Here is a 20,143-nt window from a genome sequence, read left to right on the forward strand (position 1 = left end):
GTGAGCCTGATAGAGGTCTACAAGATTATGAGAGGCATGGATAGAGTGGATGGGCACTCTTTCCCAGGGTGGAGGGAGTCAGTCATCAGGGGTATAGGTTTAAGGTCCGTGGGGCAACGTTTAGAGGAGATGTGCGAGGCAGGTTTTTTTACACAGAGGGTGGTGAGTGCCTGGAACACGTTGCCAGGGGAGGTTGTGGAAGCAGATACATTAACGGCGTTCAAAAGACATCTTGACAAATACATGGATAGGATGGGTATAGAGGGATATGGTACAAGGAAGTGCTATTGTTCTTTGCTCTTTAAGAGAGAACCTTTCAGGATCAAACTGAAACACCTCAGTTCAGATGAGAGTTTTAGGACCAACTGAATTTAAGACATACCTGGCTCCTCCCATTAACTACATCATCTGTTGCACATTTCCTCCTTATCTGCATGGGTCTCGCCCACACCCCAATGATTCAATAGGGACGCTCAAAAGGGGAAGTTGGATAAATACTTGAAGAGGAAACAAATTGTAGGATAGTGGGGAAAGAGGAGTGGGATGTGCAGTTCCCGTCTACAACACCTTCCTTTCATTTAATGTTGATGTCTTCCTATCCCTAGGGGCGGCACGGTAGCACAGTGGTTAGCTTCTCCAGATTAACTTCATAGCTCCAGGGTCCGAGGTTCGATTCCCGGCTTGGGTCACTGTCTGTGCATAGTCTGCACGTTCTCCCAGTGTCTGCGTGGGTCTCCTCCGGGTTCTCTGGTTTCCTCCCACAGTCCAAAGATGTGCAGGTTAGGTGGATTGGCCATGATAAATTGCCCTTATTGTCCAAAAAGGTTAAGTGGGGTTACTGGGTTCAAGGGATACGGTGGGGCGTGGGCTTAAGTAGGGTGCTCTTTCCACGGGCCGGTGCAGACTCAATGGGCGGATTGGCCTCCTTCTGCACTGTAAATTCTATGTTTCTATGTGCAGGGTAAGTTGATTGGCCACGCTAAATATTGCTCCTTAATTGGAAATTTGTCTTTAAAGATTACATCATCTGTACCCAACGCATAAGACATTCCTTTGTCTCTTCTTACAAGATGTCCCTTGACTTGTTTAGCAAGAACCAAACACAATATCCCTCATAAATTATCTATACCCCAGAGGTACTTCAAACATAAACCATGTGTGGGAATCTCTGATCCTGAGGCTAAGTGTTGTCGCCGTCGTAAACGCCATCGCGTTTCCTGACAGCGTCAACATGGCCTCACGATCAGCAATTCTGGCCCCTTCAGGGGGCCAGCATGTCACTGGAGCGACCCACGCCGCTCCAGCTGCCGATCCCGGCGGTGGGACCAACACGATTTCCGCGCCGGCTCCGACACAACATGGCGTAGGGCTAGGGGCCGGCGCAGAACAAAGGAGGCCTCCAGCCCGAGACGCCGGCCTGCCGATTGGTGGGCCCCAATCGCGGGCCAGGCACACAGCGGAGGCCTCCCATGGGGTCGGACCCATCTCCCCCCCACACAGGCCGCCCCCGGACCCTTCCACGCCGAGGTCCCACCGGGTAAGACCAGGTTAGAACGGCGCCGGCAGGCCTTGGGGTTTTTGGTACGGCCGCTCGGCCCATCCCGGGTGAAGAATCGCCGGGGGGGGCCCCGTAGAGCGGCCCCCGGCCGCGCCGCACGGGCGCCAATTCTCCGCTCTGCGGATAATCATGTCCCGGCGTCAGGGCGGCGTGGCGCGATTCGCGCCGGTTGCGGCGATTCTTTGGCCCGGCCCCGGGATGAGAGAATCCCGGCCCATATGCCGTTAACCAGCTATCTGTAAACAAGTAAATGGTTCTCAATATCTATTAGCAGAACACTCCACCTGCAAATCAATGATTTGAACGACACCTTAATCACCTCTCTAGCAGTCATACTGTGTATGCATCTTAATCTAACAGTATTGCAAAAAAATGACAATTTCTTCCATTTATCACAGGAGGAAAATTTAGGAAAGTTTGGGGAGTCCAACAAAGAACAAAGAAATGTACAGCACAAATCTTCGGCCCTCCAAGCCCGTGCCGACCATGCTGCCCGACTAAACTACAATCTTCTACACTTCCTGGGTCCAAAGCCCTCTATTCCCATCCTATTCATGTATTTGTCAAGATGCCCCTTAAATGTCACTATCGTCCCTGCTTCCACCACCTCCTCCGGTAGCGAGTTCCAGGCACCCACTACCCTCTGCGTAAAAAACTTGCCTCGTACATCTACTCTAAACCTTGCCCCTCTCACCTTAAACCTATGCCCCATAGTAATTGACTCCTCTACCCCGGGGAAAAGCCAAAGTGGGTAAAAGTGAACAATATTTATTTTACAACAGTTATATACAGGAGCACCAGTAGAATCTCAGTGGGTACATAGAACATAACAGTGCAGTACAGGCCCTTCAGCCCTCGATGTTGCACCGACCTGTGAAACCACTCTAAAGCCCATCTACACTATTCCCTTATCGTCCATATGTCTATCCAATGACCATTTGAATGCCCTTAGTGTTGGCGAGTCCATTACTGTTGCAGGCAGGGCATTCCACGCCCTTACTACTCTCCGAGTAAAGAACCTGCCTCTGACATCTGTCCTATATCTATCTCCCCTCAATTTAAAGGTATGTCCCCTCGTGCTAGACATCACCATCCGAGGAAAAAGGCTCTCACTGTCCAGGTACTCTCTCCTGTCAGTCGGTTCTACATTGGCCGACCTTTTATACAAGTACGGGTAAACTACCCCACTCCTAGCGGGGAGCTCGTACTCCTCAAGGAGTCTGGGGAAAACAATCATCCCCACACCAGATGTCGCGTGCTGGTTATTACGTTTCAGTTCCTTTTCTAGAGTCTGTGAAGTTGCGGGGTGTTTTTAAGAAACTGTTGTCTCCTATAAAACGTTAAAAAGGTTTTGAAATAGTTGAAAGTTGATCCACAATTTGGGGAAGTTGAAGAAATTTAACAGCAGGTTTAAAATGGAGTTTGTTTTTTGTGCTTGGGGAAGTTTTTAAAACAAATTATGTAAAGTGATGCAATTGTGTCTCTCTTTCTGCTGACAGCCACTTCTTTTTTTTAATGAATCGCAGTCTTTGGACTACTAGCCTGGCTGTAAATGATCGAGGCACTGACACGCAATCCAGAGAGAAACCAATTTTACAACAATAATTTTACTCCCTCTGACCATTAATGTGTGATCTTGCTTTGTGTCATAGGCATAACAGGAATTTGTTTGGAACTTGGATGATTGATAAAGGGTAGAGGAAAAAATGCTCCAAGATGTAACACTATCCAAATGGGGTTTGGGAATTGTTTGGGGAGGCAGTGGTGTAGTGGTATTTATTGTTACTGGACTAGTAATCCAGAGGCCCAGGGTAATGCTCTGGGGACCCAGGTTCGAATCCCACCAGGGCCTTTGGTGCAATTTGAATTTAATAAAAAATCTGGAATTAAAATTCTAATGACAACCATGAAACCAATGTCAATTGTCATAAAAACCCATCTGGTTCACTAATATCCTTTAGGGAAGGAAATCTGTCATCGTTACCTGGTCTGGCCTACATGTGACTCCAGATCCACAGCAATGTGGTTGACTCTTAAACGTCCTCTGGGATGGGCAATAAATGTTGGCTAAGCCAGCGATGACCACATCCCACGAATGAATTTAAAACAAAAATCGTCAAGTTTGACACAGTTCAGGTTAAACAGAAATAATTCACCACAGTTAATGGCCAAGTTTGGTCAGCCGATCATATGGTAATGGGTTGGAGAGTCAGCCATATTATGTACAGTCTTGGCGTCAGGAGATGTGTTTAGATTTGTCATCCAATCATTTTGGTCCGTGAATTACATTCACCAGCAGCCGTATTCCATCCGAAAAACGTGGACATGGTCAACACCGACAAAGCGTTTGTGTAGCACAATCAATCATTCACGAGACGAGATGAGAAGGAGTCGAACGATGGCTTTATTACGCAGACTTGTTCCCCAGCAGCTCAGTTACAGAATGCCGCTGCTGGGAGAAACCGGGCTCTTATACTCCGCCTTACTGGGTGGAGCCAGCAGGCGGCTGATCCAATCGGGATCCAGTTTCTATCCACCAATAGCCTTTCGGCATCACAGGGTACTTTAATACCCCTAATACATACCACCACAGTTTGTTTACGAACCCTCCCTCATTCAGGTCAGGACATGCCTGATGACAAAGAATCCCCCAGAGACTCCCTTTAAACAGCCCGCTGGGCAATGAAAGCACTCAGAAAGATGTTCAATTCAGAGAAAACTCCTGTTTTCTATTAACATGAATTCTTAGTGTTTTTTAACAGCCAAACTTTAAAAACTAGCTCGACCAACACAATTTAATCTAATAAAGAGGATTATGCATGCAATTAAATTACACCCTTTGTTATAATCCCTATTAAGACCTATAACTTTAAAAAAGAAAGGAATCCCTATGACACCAGTGGAAAGAACAACCACTCGACAAGATTTCATTTTATAACCCAAACAACTAAAATCAACATAATTGAAACATTAGCAAAAAATATTTCAAACAAGGAAGTAAATTTCACTTTAAATAGTCAATACAACAAAGGTACACCACACATAGTTACAAGCACTTGCATTACTTCCTGCACAACTGTGAGGCCATGAGAAATCTATCAACCTCAGCCTCCATTTTATAGCCACATTTACCATCCAATCATTGTGGCCTATGAATTGCATTCACCAGCAGCCATATTCTATCTGAAAACCCTGCAGACAGCCACACTGACAAAGCATTCGTCTACGAACCCTGATTCAGAACATGATAGGCCTGGTGACAAAGAATCCCCAAAGGCTCCCTTCTCTGACACATTTAAACAGTCGGAGCACGGTGGCATAGTGCTGCTTCAATGCGCCAGGGACCCTGGGTCGATTCCAATCTTGGGCAACTGTTTGTGTGGAGTTTGCACATTCTCCCCGTGTCTGTGCGAGTTTCCTCCGGTTGCTACGGTTTCCTCCCACAGTCCAAAGATGGACAGGTTAGGTGGATTGGATATGCTAAATTGTTCCTAGGTGGGGTTACAAGGATAGGGTGGGGAATTGGGCCTAGGTTAGTGTTATAACCTGCCTGCTTACCATTGGCTGGGGACTAATGACAATCCCACAATCCTGTGGGAGTATGAGCTTCCCCAATGAGGGGGGGGGCGGAGAAACCATTAGTAAACTCCAAGTATAAATAAAGCTGGCCAGTTTGGAACCAGCAGGAAGGAGTGTGAAGCAAGGGAAGTTGCTGCTGCTGATATAGATATATGTTATTGTAAATAAATGTTATTACTTTGTATCCTTAAAACTCGTGCTGGATTCTTCGTGGCCCTCACAAAACTGGCGACGAGGGTTAAAGTGAATAGCTGTCTATACTGCTGAAGCCACCTCCCCGGATTTTTGTTGGATACAGGTTGGAAGTTGTTTTCTATTATACCATGCCTCTGTACGGACGTTTGGATGTTTTTGATGCTGCGCTGGAAAGCTGGATCCAGTACGCACAACGGATGCATTACTATTTCCGGGCAAACAATATCACCGAAAACGAGCGCCAGGTGGTCATATTGCTCACCGTCTGCGGCCCGCATACATTTGGGGTGATTAGGAGCCTTACGTACCCAGCTGCGCCGGACACCAAAACGTTTGATGAACTTGTGAATATAGTGGGGCAACATTTTAACCCAACCCCGTCCACGATAGTCCAACGTTACCGGTTTAATACCGCTGAGAGGACCCCTGGAGAATCCCTTGCCGATTTTCTATCCAGGCTAGGCAGGATTGCGGAGTACTGTGACTATGGTGAGACCTTGTCAGAAATGTTACGCGACCGTTTGGTTTGCGGTATTAACAATGCGGCCACCCAGAGAAAGTTGTTAGCTGAGCCAACATTGACTTTTCAACAGGCCATTCAAATAGTATTGTCCCGAGAGAGCGCAGAACGAGGAGTGCAGGAGCTACAGGGAATGGAAGTGCATGCCTTGGGGCGCAACCCCTTCCGTCCGAAAACGTCCCCCGCATTCCTGCGGTACCTTGGGCGAGGCAACGTCCGGACCGACGCCAGTGGCCGTCGGACATTCCTCCCCAAAGGGAGCCTTCTCCAGAACCAATGGATGAGGAGCCATGTCCGTGTCAGACTTGTAGGCGCCGACCCCGTCGCGGACACCGGTCCTGGGGATGCCAGAGGCGCCGTCATTCCGACTGAAACTAGGACCAGCCCAGGGGCCGTACCTTCCATGTGGATGAACCTGCAGCGACTACTCCTGAGGACGTGGAGACGGAGGACGACTGCCTGCAACTGCATTGTGTGGCAGCTCCCCGTGTGGCCCCCATTAAGGTGACAGTACGGGTCAATTGTCACCCGCTTGAGATGGAGTTGGACACTGGCGCAACGGTCTCCGTGATCGCCCAGAGGACATTCAACCGCATCAAGCAGGGTATAGAGCCCCTGACATTAACCGACTCACAGGCCAGGTTGGCCACCTACACGGGGGAACCACTGGACATTGCAGGAGCTACAATGACCCCCGTTGTTTATGGACGCCAGGAGGGGCGTTTCCCACTTATCGTGGTGCGCGGCCATGGGCCCAGCCTGTTGGGTCGTGACTGGTTGCGCCATTTGCGGTTGCAATGGCAGCACATCCTCCAAACAGTTTCTGAAGGGTTGACTGAGGTGCTAGGACGATACCCAGATGTATTCCAGCCTGGTTTAGGGAAAATAAAAGGGGCCGTAGCCCGTATCCAAGTTGAACCAGGAGCCACGCCGCGCTATTTCCGGGCGCGCCCGGTGCCTTACGCCTTGCTCGAGAAGGTAGAAGGGGAGCTCACTCGTTTGGAGAGTTTGGGTATTATCAGGCCCGTCTGTTTTGCACCGGGCAGCACCAATTGTACCTGTAATGAAGCCAGATGCCACAGTTCGCTTGTGTGGCGACTATAAACTTAGTGAATACGGCTTCCCGACTCGACCGATATCCAATGCCTCGCATAGAGGATCTCTACGCAAAGCTTGCAGGCGGACTCTCGTTCACAAAATTAGATATGAGTCACGCCTACCTACAGCTGGAGCTGGACCTTGCCTCCCGACCATATGTAACGATTAATACACACCGGGGCCTGTATGAATATACACGGTTGCCCTTTGGAGTATCCACTGCCTGCGCTATTTTTCAACGTGTTATGGAGGGCATTTTGAGAGGTTTACCGCGTGACGCTGTCTACTTAGATGACGTTTTGATTACAGGGACGTCGGAGCAGGAACATTTGGAAAATCTGGAGGCTGTCCTTAGACGCTTTTCGGAGGCTGGAGTCCGTTTACGTCGCACAAAGTGCGTATTTCAGGCAAAGGAAGTAGTCTACCTAGGTTATCGGGTGGACCGCGAAGGTTTGCACCCCGTCGCAGAGAAGGTGCGTGCGATTCAACAGGCCCCCGCCCCGACTGACACTTCGCATCTTCGTTCTTTTCTCGGTCTCGTAAACTATTACGGGAAGTTCCTCCCCAATCTGGCAACTACGCTGGCCCCGTTGCACCTTGTGCTAAAGAAAAATCACACCTGGGTTTGGGGTCAGCCGCAAGAAACCGCTTTCCAGCGGGTAAAGCAACAATTGTCGTTGTCTGGGTTACTATGATCCTGGAAAGCCTTTGCTCGTCACATGTGGTGCATCCCCGTATGGTATTGGGGCCGTCCTGTCCCACAAGATGGAGAACGGGGCCGAGCGACCGATAGCTTTCGCCTCCCGCACATTGACTGCAGCGGAGAAAAAGTACGCGCAGATCGAGAAGGAGGGCCTGGCAGTGGTTTTTGCGGTGTAACGCTTCCACCAGTACGTGTATGGCCGTCATTTCACTATCGTGACTGATCATAAGCCTCTGCTGGGACTTTTCAGAGAGGATAAGCCAATACCGCCCATTGCTTCCGCACAGATCCAGCGCTGGGCTTTGTTGCTTGCTGCATATGAGTATTCTCTGGAGCACAAACCAGGAACGCAGATAGCAAATGCCGACGCACTGAGCAGATTGCCTTTATCGACCGGCCCCATGTCGACCCCCACAACCGGTGAGGTGGTTGCAACCCTAAATTTTATGGACACCTTGCCTGTCACGGCATCACAGATCCGTGAGTGGACCCAGACGGAGCCAGTCCTGTCAAAGGTTCGGCACATAGTCCTGTATGGTGGGCACCATAGACAGATCCCAGGCGAGTTGCGGGCATTTTCCTCCAAGCTGTCAGAATTCAGCGTGGAAGACGGCATCCTCTTGTGGGGGACGCGTGTGATTGTCCCGGAAAAAGGCCAGGAGCTGATACTAAGAGACTTGCACAATGGGCATCCAGGTGTGACCAAGATGAAAATGGTGGCCAGGCCTCGACACCGACATTGAGAAGGTGGCCCAAAACTGCTCCATTTGCCAGGAGCATCAGAAGCTTCCGCCGGCTGCGCCCCTACATCACTGGGAATGGCCAGGCACGCTTGGGCACGCTTGCATGCAGATTTCGCAGGCCCTTTTCAAGGATCCATGTTCCTTCTATTAATCGACGCCCAGTCTAAATGGCTAGAGGTGCATAAGATGCAGGGGACAACGTCCTGCGCAATAATTGAAAAGATGCGTTTGTCTTTTAGTACGCGTGGCCTCCCCGAGGTGCTGGTCACGGATAGCGGCACTCCATTCACAAGTGAGGAGTTTGCGAGGTTCATGAAGATGAACGGCATACGCCATATCCGCACTGCCCCTTACCACCCGGCTTCAAATGGGTTGGCAGAGCGCGCAGTGCAGACATTCAAAAGAGGCCTAAAGAAGCATTCTTCCGGATCAATGGACACGTGACTGGCTCGCTTTTTGTTTACGTATAGGACCACCCCCCATGCGGTGACTGGGTAGCTCCCGCAGAACTCCTAATGGGCCGGAGACTTCGCAGCCGCCTTAGTATGGTTTTCCCAGACATTGGCGCAAAAGTACGCCGCACACAAGAACGGCAGAGACAGGGATTTTCTCGGCATCGGCCGATTCGGCAGTTTGCGCCCGGTGACCCAGTGTTCGTTCGGAATTTTGCTGGTGGTGCCCAGTGGGTTCCTGGCGTAATCTTTCGCCAAACAGGCCCTATATCTTACCAGGTGCAAGCCCAGGATCGTCTCCATCGCAAACATGTAGACCACGTTCGGTCCAGAAGACTATCCCCTCCAAAGATTCCCCGCCCCCGGAGCTCATTGCTACAGCCGCAGAGACCAGAGACAATGGAAGGTAGTCCTCACAATCTTCAACTGGTGCCTCATTCGAAGCCTGCGCAGGTCGTTACAGAGCCGAATGGAGATAGAGACGCTGACATGACGGAGGCAGCAGACTCTGACTCCGAGATGGAGACACAGGACGCATCAGAGGGGGAATCCTCGGGTCCAAGGGCTGTGGATGTACAACCATTGCGCCGTTCATCACGGAAGCGCCGGTCTCCATCCCGTTACACGCCGCCTGATCCAGCGCCGCGTGCAAATGGTGTCCGGCCTGCGGCAAAACGAGTCCGACGCCCTCCTTCGCCAGGGTCTTCGGTGGATTCCTTGAACTTTGGGGGGGGGGGGGGGGAGGGATGTTATAACCTGCCTGCTTACCATTGGCTGGGGACTAATGACAATCCCACAATCCTGTGGGAGTATGAGCTTCCCCAATGAGGGGGGCGGAGAAACCATTAGTAAACTCCTAGTATAAATAAAGCTGGCCAGTTTGGAACCAGCAGGAATGAGTGTGCAGCAAGGGAAGTTGCTGTTGTATATGTATGGTTATTTTAAATAAATGTTATTACTTTGTATCCTTAAAACTTGTGCTGGATTCTTCGTGGCCCTCACAAAAGTTAGAATGCTCTTTCAGAGGGTCAATGCAGACTCGAAGGGTCGAATGGCCTCTTTCATCACAGTAGGGATGCTATGGATTCTGTGAGTCCGGGGGACACCGGGAACACTGAGAAAACTGTTACATTTAGAGGAAGCGTTTTTTGTTTTTTCTTCACATGAATTCTCAGCGTGTCCCAACGGCCAAATAGAAAAAACTGGCTGACCCAGCCCCACTGCCATTAGCTTTCTATTACCCTTTGCTTCTTGGCTGTTCAATCCCAGATCGCATGGGCATTTCTTGGAACCAAATCATAAAGTCATGGAATTTACAATGCAGTGGGCAGCACGGTAGCATTGTGGATAGCACAATTGCTTCACAGCTCCAGGGTCCCAGGTTCGATTCCGGCTTGGGTCACTGTCTGTGCGGAGTCTGCACATCCTCCCCGTGTGTGCGTGGGTTTCCTCCGGGTGCTCCGGTTTCCTCCCACAGTCCAAAGATGTGCAGGTTAGGTGGATTTGCTATGCTAAATTACCCTTCGTGTCCAAAATTGCCCTTAGTGTTGGGTGGGGTTACTGGGTTATGGGGATAGGGTGGAGGTGTTGACCTTGGGTGGGGTGCTCTTCCCAAGAGCCGGTACAGACTCGATGGGCCGAATGGCCTCCTTCTGCACTGTAAATTCTATGATCTAGAAGGAGGCCATTCGGCCCATCGAGTCTGCACCGGCCCTTGGAAAGAGCACTCTACTTAAGTCCACACCTCCTCCCCTATCCCCGTAACCCAGTCACCCCACCAAACCTATTGGACACTGAGGAGCAATTTAGCATGGCCAATCCACCTAACCTGAACATCTTTGGACTGTGGGAGGAAACCGGAGCACTCGGAGGAAACAGGGAGAATGTGCAAATTCCACACAGACAGTCACCCGAGGCCGGAATTGAACCTGGGTCCCTGGAGCTGTGAGGCCCACTATAGTTTCAAAGGGTCATCACCTAAAAAGAAAAATGCATGCTTCTCAAAGCGCAAGGGTCACCACACCCTATCCTTGAGGGAGATATCATCAGCCACTGGCCTTACTCTAGTTATCAAGCTTGACATTTTCAAGGATTATCCATTGCCTGTTTACAGGATCACCCACACTGTCCTCCCCAAGCTAATTTATCAATTCTAAATCATTAAAACAGGATAATAACTTAAAAAAAAACAAATCTAGTAAGTGTGCTGAAATTACAGGGAAGCAAGAAAATCAACCTTTTATTAATATGCGTTAAATCCGTTCACCACATCCCATCCCATCATCATTCAAACGTCCGAATTAAAGTGTGCAGTGTCAAAAATCTGACAGCACTTTACACAAGAGAATTTTACAGAAGAAAACAATTGTATCTAACTGTAATTAGAGTCGGTTCTTACCCAAGAAGCCTGAAATACTCATCATGAACCCAAAAATACATCGTTCAGGTGGAGTTGTGCCAGTGTCACTGTGAGAGATAAACACAAGATAGTAAGTACTGGTCTCCAGCTGCAGGCCCAGTCTGAAAGAGAGATAGAGCCCCACGTCTCAAAGAGACATTTTGGTGGATGATTTTTTAAAATTTAGAGTACCCAATTCTTTTTTTCAAATTAAGGGGCAATTTACCATGGCCAATCCACCTACCCTGCACATCTTTGGGTTGTGGGGGTGAGACGCACGCAGACAGGGGGAGAATGTGCAAACTCCACACGGACAGTGACCCAGAGCCGGGATTGAACCCAGATCCTTAGCGCCATGAGGCAGCAGTGCTAACCACTGAGCCCTTTGGTGGACTAATTGTTAGTGCAGGCCTCAGTGTTACCAAGCAGAAATCATCACATCAAATGCACCTTATAGGAGACTATTAATATGACAAAGAAATATGGGGTTCAGTCAAATCAATAGAACAAAAATAAGTACCAAATTCCTAGTGGCTCTGGAGCAATAACAATCTGCCTGTACAGTATGCACCATCTCAACCGGAGATATATTCTGCCGGGAATCTTCCAGCCATTCACGCCAGCGGAGGGATGTTCCAGTCCCGCCGATGGCGCACCCCAGCCATGGGTTTCATGGATGTGAAGTGTTCATTCAACGAGAAACCTTCAATGGGTGAGCCTTACGTCAGTGGTAGGGAAATCACTGGAGAGAATTCTTCGAGACAGGATCGACTCCCATTTGGAAGCAAATGGATGTATTAGTGAGAGGCAGCATGGTTTTGTGAAGGGGAGGTCGTGTCTCACTAACTTGATAGAGTTTTTCGAAGAGGTCACAAAGATGATTGATGCAGGTAGGGCAGTGGGTGTTGTCTATATGGACTTCAGTAAGACCTTTAACAAGGTCCCTCATGGTAGACTCGTACAAAAGGTGAAGTCACACGGGATCAGGGGTGAGCTGGCAAGGTGGATACAGAACTGGCTAGGTCATAGAAGGCAGAGAGTAGCAATGGAAGGATGCTTTTCTAATCGGAGGGCTGTGACCAGTGGTCTTCCGCAGGGATCAGTGCTGGGACCTTTGCTGTTTGCAGTATATATAAACGATTTGGAGGAAAATGTAACTGGTCTGATTAGTAAGTTTGCAGACGACACAAAGGTTGGTGGAATTGCGGATAGCGATGAGGACTGTCAGAGGATACAGCAGGATTTAGATTGTTTGGAGACTTGGGCGGAGAGATGGCAGATGGAGTTTAATCCAGACAAACATGAGGTAATGCATTTTGGAAGGTCTAATGCATGTAGGGAATATAAAGTGAATGGTAGAACCCTCAAGAGTATTGAAAGTCAAAGAGATCTAGGTGCCTGGAACTCGCTGCCGGAGGTGGTGGTGGAAGCAGGGACGATAGTGATATTTAAGGGGCATCTTGACAAATACATGAATAGGATGGGAATAGAGGGATACCGACCCAGGAAGTGTAGAAGATTGTAGTTTAGTCGGGCAGCATGGTCGGCACAGGCTTGGAGGGACGAAGGGCCTGTTCCTGTGCTGTACCTTTCTTTGTTCTTTGTTCTTTGAAACCCCCTTGATAACAGTGGGACCAAAAAAATCCCACCACCGGCCAATGGCGGGTCGCCTCTGCCACTGCAAACCACGTGACGGGTTGTGTGGAAAGTCCCGCCCATAAAGACCAGCTCCCATGGTAAATGGTGATTTGACGTTTGTTACAATACCGGCTATGAAGCATCTTACAGCATGTAATCAGGAATATTGTGGGTTTTTTTTATTCATTCATGGGGTATGGGCATCGCTGGCAAGGCCCATCCTTAATTGCCCTTGAACTGTCTTGCTGGACCATTTCAGAGGGTATTGAAGAGTCAACCACATTGCTGTGGGTCTGGAGCTACATGTAGTCCAGACCGGGTAAGGATGGCAGATTCCATTCCCTGAAGGAGATTAGTATCCCAGATGGGTTTTTACAATAATCAACAATGGTTTCATGATCATCATTAGACTCTAAATACTGCGTGAAACAGGGAAAGAGTTTGGTCAAACTGCATTCTGTGAGTTAAAAGGCAGAAGTTGAGCGTGAGTATCGAGTATGTTTCGCTATTTGCGTGCTTCAGGACTATTTTAAGCACTGCCATATGTGGAAGTTTCACATCCTGCTTCATCCAGGTGTCCTTGAGATTGACAGGCAGCACGGTAGCATAGTGGTTAGCACAATTGCTTCACAGCTCCAGGGTCCCAGGTTTGATTCCCGGCTTGGGTCACTGTCTGTGCGGAGTCTGCATGTTCTCCCCGTGTGTGCGTGGGTTTCCTCCGGGTGCTCCGGTTTCCTCCCACAGTCCAAAGATGTGCAGGTTAGGTGGATTGGTCATTGCCCTTCATGTCCAAAATTACCCTTAGTGTTGGGTGGGGTTACTGGGTTATGGGGATAGGGTGGAGGTTTGGGTAGGGTGCTCTTTCCAAGAGCCGGTGCAGACTCGATGGGCCGAATGGCCTCCTTCTGCACTGTAAATTCTATGATCTATGAATTGGAGCGGTTGACGGTATTGTATTCAAAGCCCAATTCACATCAGAGACTTAATAGACTTTGGTCACAGTAACAATGATTATGTTCAATGGTGTATTCACCACTCTCACCAGTACTGCACACTTTCTCAATTCGTACCTTGTCCTGACACCATGCTCAATTTGCACTGAGGGGCTGGGAAATGTAGAGCCCACCCTCGGGCTGTATGACTCACATTGAATGTATACAGGTGAATACCAAAGCAAACAAGTTTATGGGCCAAGTGCTGGAAAATGGAATAAGAATAGTTAGGTGTTTTTTTGAGCGGTGCAGGCGCGATGGGCCGAAGGGCCTTTACTATGCTGTCTGTTGTGTTATGCTGCTTCTGATAACACAGGTTGCTACTTGATGCAGTCTTAACTAAAGGATGCTCCAGACTCTGAAATGAGTTCAATGTGTTTATTGAACTATTAACACAGTTCTCAAATGAGTTCGACTCTCTGCTAATCTAACTGTAGTAACTCAGTCTAACTGTACCAGCTTGCTCTCAGCCACGTGCTGGGGTGTGATGCTGCTGATCAATCCTGTCTAACTCTCTAGATGTCTGTCTGTGGAAAGAGGCAGGGCGTGAGTGAGTGCCTCATCCCTTTTATAGTGTTTATGTCATGCCCCCTTGTGGTGATGCCACCTCTGAGTGCCCTGACTGCCCATTGGTTGTGTCCTATTCTGAGTGTTCATTGGTTGCATGTTTGCATATCATGACATCTCCCCCCCTTTCTTTTAAAAAGATGTATATACATGTGAATGTGTCTGTCTAATGTGACTGACTGAGGAATACAGATGCTCATAGGTCCAGTCTCTGAGGCTTGCGTCAGATCCTCGTCGACCGCCGGAGGGGTGGAGGGGATGACGGTGTCTTGACAGGCGGGTGGGAGGCACGACTGGTGGCCTCGTGGTTCGAGGTGTCTGGAGGTGGCAATTGGACATGTGGAAATGGAGGGGAAAGTGGTTGTGGGCAAGCAACATTTTGCAGTGCTCTTCGATTCCTTCGCACAATGGAGCCATCAGCCATATGTATGAGATAGGATCAGGGCGCAGCCTGTCGAACAACGACAGCCGGAGCAGACCACCCACCATTCGGTAACTTGATCCTGACCGTGTCTGCTGAGGATAGCATTTCCAGATCGGTGGCATGTGCATCATAGCCCTGCTTCTGGCTTGGGCGGAGAGATGGCAGATGGAGTTTAATCCGGACAAATGTGAGGTAATGCATTTTGGAAGGTCTAATGCAGGTAGGGAATATACAGTGAATGGTAGAACCCTCAAGAGTATTGAAAGTCAAAGAGATCTAGGAGTACAGGTCCACAGGTCACTGAAAGGGGCAACACAGGTGGAGAAGGTAGTCAAGAAGGCCTATGGCCTGCTTGCCTTCATTGGCCAGGGCATTGAGTATAAGAATTGGCAAGTCATGTTGCAGCTGTATAGAACCTTAGTTAGGCCACACTTGGAGTATAGTGTTCAATTCTGGTCGCCACACTGCCAGAAGGATGTGGAGGCTTTAGAGAGGGTGCAGAAGAGATTTACCAGAATGTTGTCTGGTATGGAGGGCATTAGCTATGAGGAGCGGTTGAATAAACTCGGTTTGTTCTCACTGGAACGAAGGAGGTTGAGGGGAGACCTGATAGAGGTCTACAAAATTATGAGGGGCATAGACAGAGTGGATAGTCAGAGGCTTTTCCCCAGGGTAGAGGGGTCAATTACTAGGGGGCATAGGTTTAAGGTGAGAGGGGCAAGGTTTAGAGTAGATGTACGAGGCAAGTTTTTTACGCAGAGGGTAGTGGGTGCCTGGAACTCGCTACCGGAGGAGGTGGTGGAAGCAGGGACGATAGTGATATTTAAGGGGCAGCTTGACAAATACATGAATAGGATGGGAATAGAGGGACACGGACCCAGGAAGTGTAGAAGATTGTAGTTTAGTCGGGCAGCATGGTCGGCACGGGCTTGGAGGGCCGAAGGGCCTGTTCCTGTGCTGTACATTTCTTTGTTCTTTGTTGTTCTTTGTTAAATGTCAAGGGGCAATGGTTAGATTCTCTCTTATTGGAGAAAGTCATTACCTAGCACTTGTGTGGCATGGATGTTACTTGCCACTTATCAGCCCACACCTGAATGTTGCCTGGGTATTGCTGTATTTGGGCATGAACTGCAAAAGTATCTGATGAGTTGTGAATGCTGCTAAACATTGTGAAATTATCAATGAACATACCCACTCCAACCAGTGGAAAATTTTCCCCAATTTCCGTTTACTTAAATTTTACTCAGGCTCGATGCCACCCTCAGTCAAATGCTGTATTCCATGTCAAGGGTAGTCACTCCCACATCACCTCTGACATTCAGCTATTTTGTCCATGTTTCAATCAACATTGTAATGAGGTCAGGAATTGAGTGACCCTGGCAGAACCAAATTGAGCGTCAGTGAGCAGGTTATTGCGGAGCAAGTGTCATTTGATGGCACAGTTGTGGTACCTTCTATCACTATTTAGGTGGGGTTACTGTGGTATGGGGATAGGGTGGTGGTGTGGGCTTGGGTAGGGTGCTCTTTCCAAGGGCTGGTGCAGACTCGATGGGCCGAATGGCCACCTTCTGCAGTGTAAATTCTACGATTCTATTTTGATGATCAAGAGTAGACTGCTGGGGCAGTAATTGGCTGGATTAAATTTGTTCTCTTTTCCACATTGTTGGGTATATGCCAATATTGTAGCTGGACTGGAATATTGCCTTGAGGCGCAGTTAGTTCTGAAGCACAAGTCTTCAGTTCTTTTGCCAGAGATTGTCAGGGCCCACAGCTTTTTCAGTATCCAGTGCTTTCAGACATTTCTTGATATCACGTGGAGTGAAGTAAATTGGCTGAAGATTAACATCCATGAAGCTGGACACCTCAGGAGGAGGATACATTCACTCAGCACGTCTGGTTGAAGATCAATGTTGGGCTCCACCATCATTGAGGATGGGGATATTTGTGGAGCCTCTTCCTCCAGTCAGTCGTTTAATTGGCCACCATCATTCACAGCTGGATGTAGCAGGACTGTGGAGCTCTAATCTGATATGTTGTTTCTGGGATGATTTAGCTCTGTCTGTAGCATCCTGCTTCTGCAGTTTAGCATGTCCTGTGTTGCAAGTTCACCAGGTTGACAGCTCATTTTTAGGTATGCCGGGTGTTGCTGCTAGCATGCTCTCTTGTACTCTTCATTGGGGTTGATCCCCTGGTTTGATGGTAATGGGGGACATTTTTGGTTCTCTCAACACCCGGTAGTCCCAGTCTTCAGGACCTCATGGCCAGCTCAATCAGTAGTTGGGGTCTCCTAGGGCAAATTCCTCCCAGCCATATACCAATGTGCCTGCCCTGCTGGTGGGACAGGAAATATGAAGGGATGGTGATGTAGCCATCTGGGATGGCCACTTTCAGAATACAAAATGGACACTCACAGAGAATATAGGGAAATGTGGACAATACTAAGCAACAAGCAGGCACAGAGCCTGAATGTATATTTGGGAAGCAGTTAGCAGACGGAATCGAAACTCTGTGTCGATTAACATATTGATGGCCCATCTCCGAGGAACAAAGGACTAATACTCAGGTACCCGATACTGTCGCAGACATCCCGACGCCAGTACCCCAACCGAAAGACACAAACAAAGCAAGGCCAACGGCCACCTAGGATACGCTCAGCCATCAGGGCACCCCCGCCCCTTTATTGGTGTAGATCGATGACAATGATCAAGAAGCTGCCCAATTAATTGGGACCCAGTTTAAGGCCCGCCTAAAAGCGCGCGAAGCCCTTCCAAGTCTAAGAAGACGCCCCCGACAAAGATTCAGTCTCTTGGATTCGGCTCTCAAGCGGAGAGACCCATCCACCAGCATCACCAGAAGCAAGTAAGTTCAAGGTCAACGCTCGCTGCCAGACAGACGACCTTAGCTGTACTCCTGTTACCTCTTCAAACCCAACAGCCTCAGATCTGAACAACGGCCATTGTTCCTCTGACCTAAGTGGGCACCCAAAGTTAAGTATAGGTGTTCGTGATCGAGATAATTTAGCTTTTAGTGTTATTGTGCATGAGTAAATCATACGGTGTGCAAATTGGCTTTGAACTAACTAACTGGTGTATTGGCTCTTTGATCGGTGTTTGGGTTGAACCTTGTGGCGGTATCAAGAGATACCTGGCGACTCTGAACGTACATTCATAATTAGGATTAAGAAAGGCGACCTTATTAACCACCATATTTATAACCAAATAAATATAGCAACAGTGATGGAGGAGTCTGGCACACAGTCATACTCACCCAATCATAGCTTACAGACAAAGCCAGGTTGTTGCTGGACGAGTGTAAGGGATTATTCTCTCAATTTTAACCCTCCAATCTTAGTGTGGGGGCCTTTGCAGGGTCAACTGGGCAGAGTGTGGCTAGGTGCAGGTGCTGTGTCGGGTTAAATTCTGATTGAACATTGCTGTAGCTGTTTGATATGCTTGGCCATTTTGGGTAATTAAGAGTCAACAACACTGCTTTGGATCCAGTGTCACATGTAGGCCAGAACGGATCAAAATGGAGGTTTCCTTCCCTAAATGGCATAAATGAACCAGATGGACTCTATGACAAGCCCATTGTTTCATGATCATCAGCATCTCTGAGACGGGTTTTTTATTCTATATTTAATTGAATTTAAGTTTCCCCAGCTGCAGTGGTGAGATTTAAACTGCTATCTCCAACCTCCACAGTGTGGTTAGAATTACTGCCAGGTGAACATCAGAAATGCATTTAAGGGCAAACAGATTAGGTGCATGAGGGAGAACGGAATTGGATACACGGCTTGGGTAATCACAGAATGAAATTACATAGGAGGCCATTAGGCCCATTGTGTCTGTGCCAGCTGTCTAATCAGTCTTATCTCTTCCTTTTCTGCCTTCAAATAGTAAAAGAGTAGACAGAGGAAGGGTGGTAACGATTCAAGACTGAAAGGAAATTTTGAGGCTGAGGCACCACAGATGCAATTTAATGGAAATGAAACAAAGTCCCATTCCGGGCACATTTAGTTGGATGATTCCCGGTGCTTGCAGCGCCGAGAACGACCTCACAATTAAACAGCTTTATTTCCGGGCCTCGCCGCGGAATGCCACGCCAAGGCCGCACTTAGGCTCATTTCTTCAGCTCAGCTCACCAGTGCAGGAAGAGATTGGGCTGCAGCTTCCGGACACCCCAACTTACCAATTAGGGGATCCTCGAGCCCCCCCCTCCCCCCATACCCCACCTCATAAGGGCAAGGCACCTCAGCATGGGCAGGATGCCAGCCTGACACCCTGGAAGTGTCCCTGCGAGCCTGACAATGCCATTTGGGCCCCTGGCATGTTATTGGAGGCAAAGTCATTAGAGCTTGCGCATTGGGTAACTCCGGTGCATATTCAAGTAACGATTCACTTGAAAAGGTAGATCGCGACACCTCACAAGATCTTGTTAGACCTCGCGAGGTGTGACGAGGCCGGTAAATCTTGCGAGAGGCGCCTCACGAAATTTACTGCCTCATCGCGTCCCGGGTCAGTCATCGCGTCCCGGATCAGGGGCGACGAGGCTGAGAGATCGTGCCCTACATCAGTATTTTGTCCCCGTCTTCCCTATGGAAATGGAAGCTGTCAATGCAGCAGTAATAGGGATGGTGATAGTGTAATTGAACAGGATAGAGTCACAGACATAAAGGTCTACAGCACAGCCATTCGGCCCATCCCATCTGCATCGGTGAAAAACAGCTACTCTTCTAATCCCATTTTCCAGCACTTAGCCAATAGCCTTGTTTGAATTGGCATCATAAGTGCTCATCGAAATACTTCTGTATGTCATGAGGGTCCCTGCCTACACCACACTTTCAGGCAGCGAGTTCCAGACTCCCACCACCCGCTCGGTGAAATTTTTTTCCCTCATATCCCCTCTGAACCTTCTGCCCCTCACCTTAAATCTATGTCCCCTGGCCTTTGACCCCTCCACCAAGGGGAAAAGTTTCTTCCAGTCCACTCTATCTATGCCCCTCATAATTTTATACATCTCATTCATGTTCCCCCTCAGTCTCCTCTGCTCAAAGGAAAACAATCCCAATCTCTTTTTATAACTAACACTCTCCAGCCCAGGCAACATCCTGGTAAATCTCCTCTGCACCCTTTCCAGTGCTATCACATCCCTCCTGTAATGTGGATTCCAGAACTGCACACAATACTCTAGCTATGGCCTAACCAATGTTTTATACAGTTCCAGCACAACCTCCCTGCTCTTAAACTCTATGCCTCTGCTAATAAAGGCAAGTATAC

General features: G+C 48.7%; 1 protein-coding gene across 2 annotated transcripts in view; it reads right to left on the minus strand.

Moving 5' to 3' along the window:
* The window catches only part of LOC140393982 (DNA damage-regulated autophagy modulator protein 2-like), a 396,903-nt gene that overhangs the window by 325,579 nt on the left and 51,181 nt on the right, over positions 1–20,143 (minus strand). For both annotated transcript variants that reach the window (XM_072480700.1, XM_072480701.1), the window contains exon 3: positions 11,247–11,314. In XM_072480700.1, the coding sequence (XP_072336801.1) occupies positions 11,247–11,314 (68 nt within the window). The remainder of the gene's footprint in view (positions 1–11,246; positions 11,315–20,143) is intronic.

The sequence above is a fragment of the Scyliorhinus torazame genome, chromosome 17 (assembly GCF_047496885.1).
Source record: "Scyliorhinus torazame isolate Kashiwa2021f chromosome 17, sScyTor2.1, whole genome shotgun sequence".
Classification (NCBI taxonomy): Eukaryota; Metazoa; Chordata; class Chondrichthyes; order Carcharhiniformes; family Scyliorhinidae; genus Scyliorhinus; species Scyliorhinus torazame.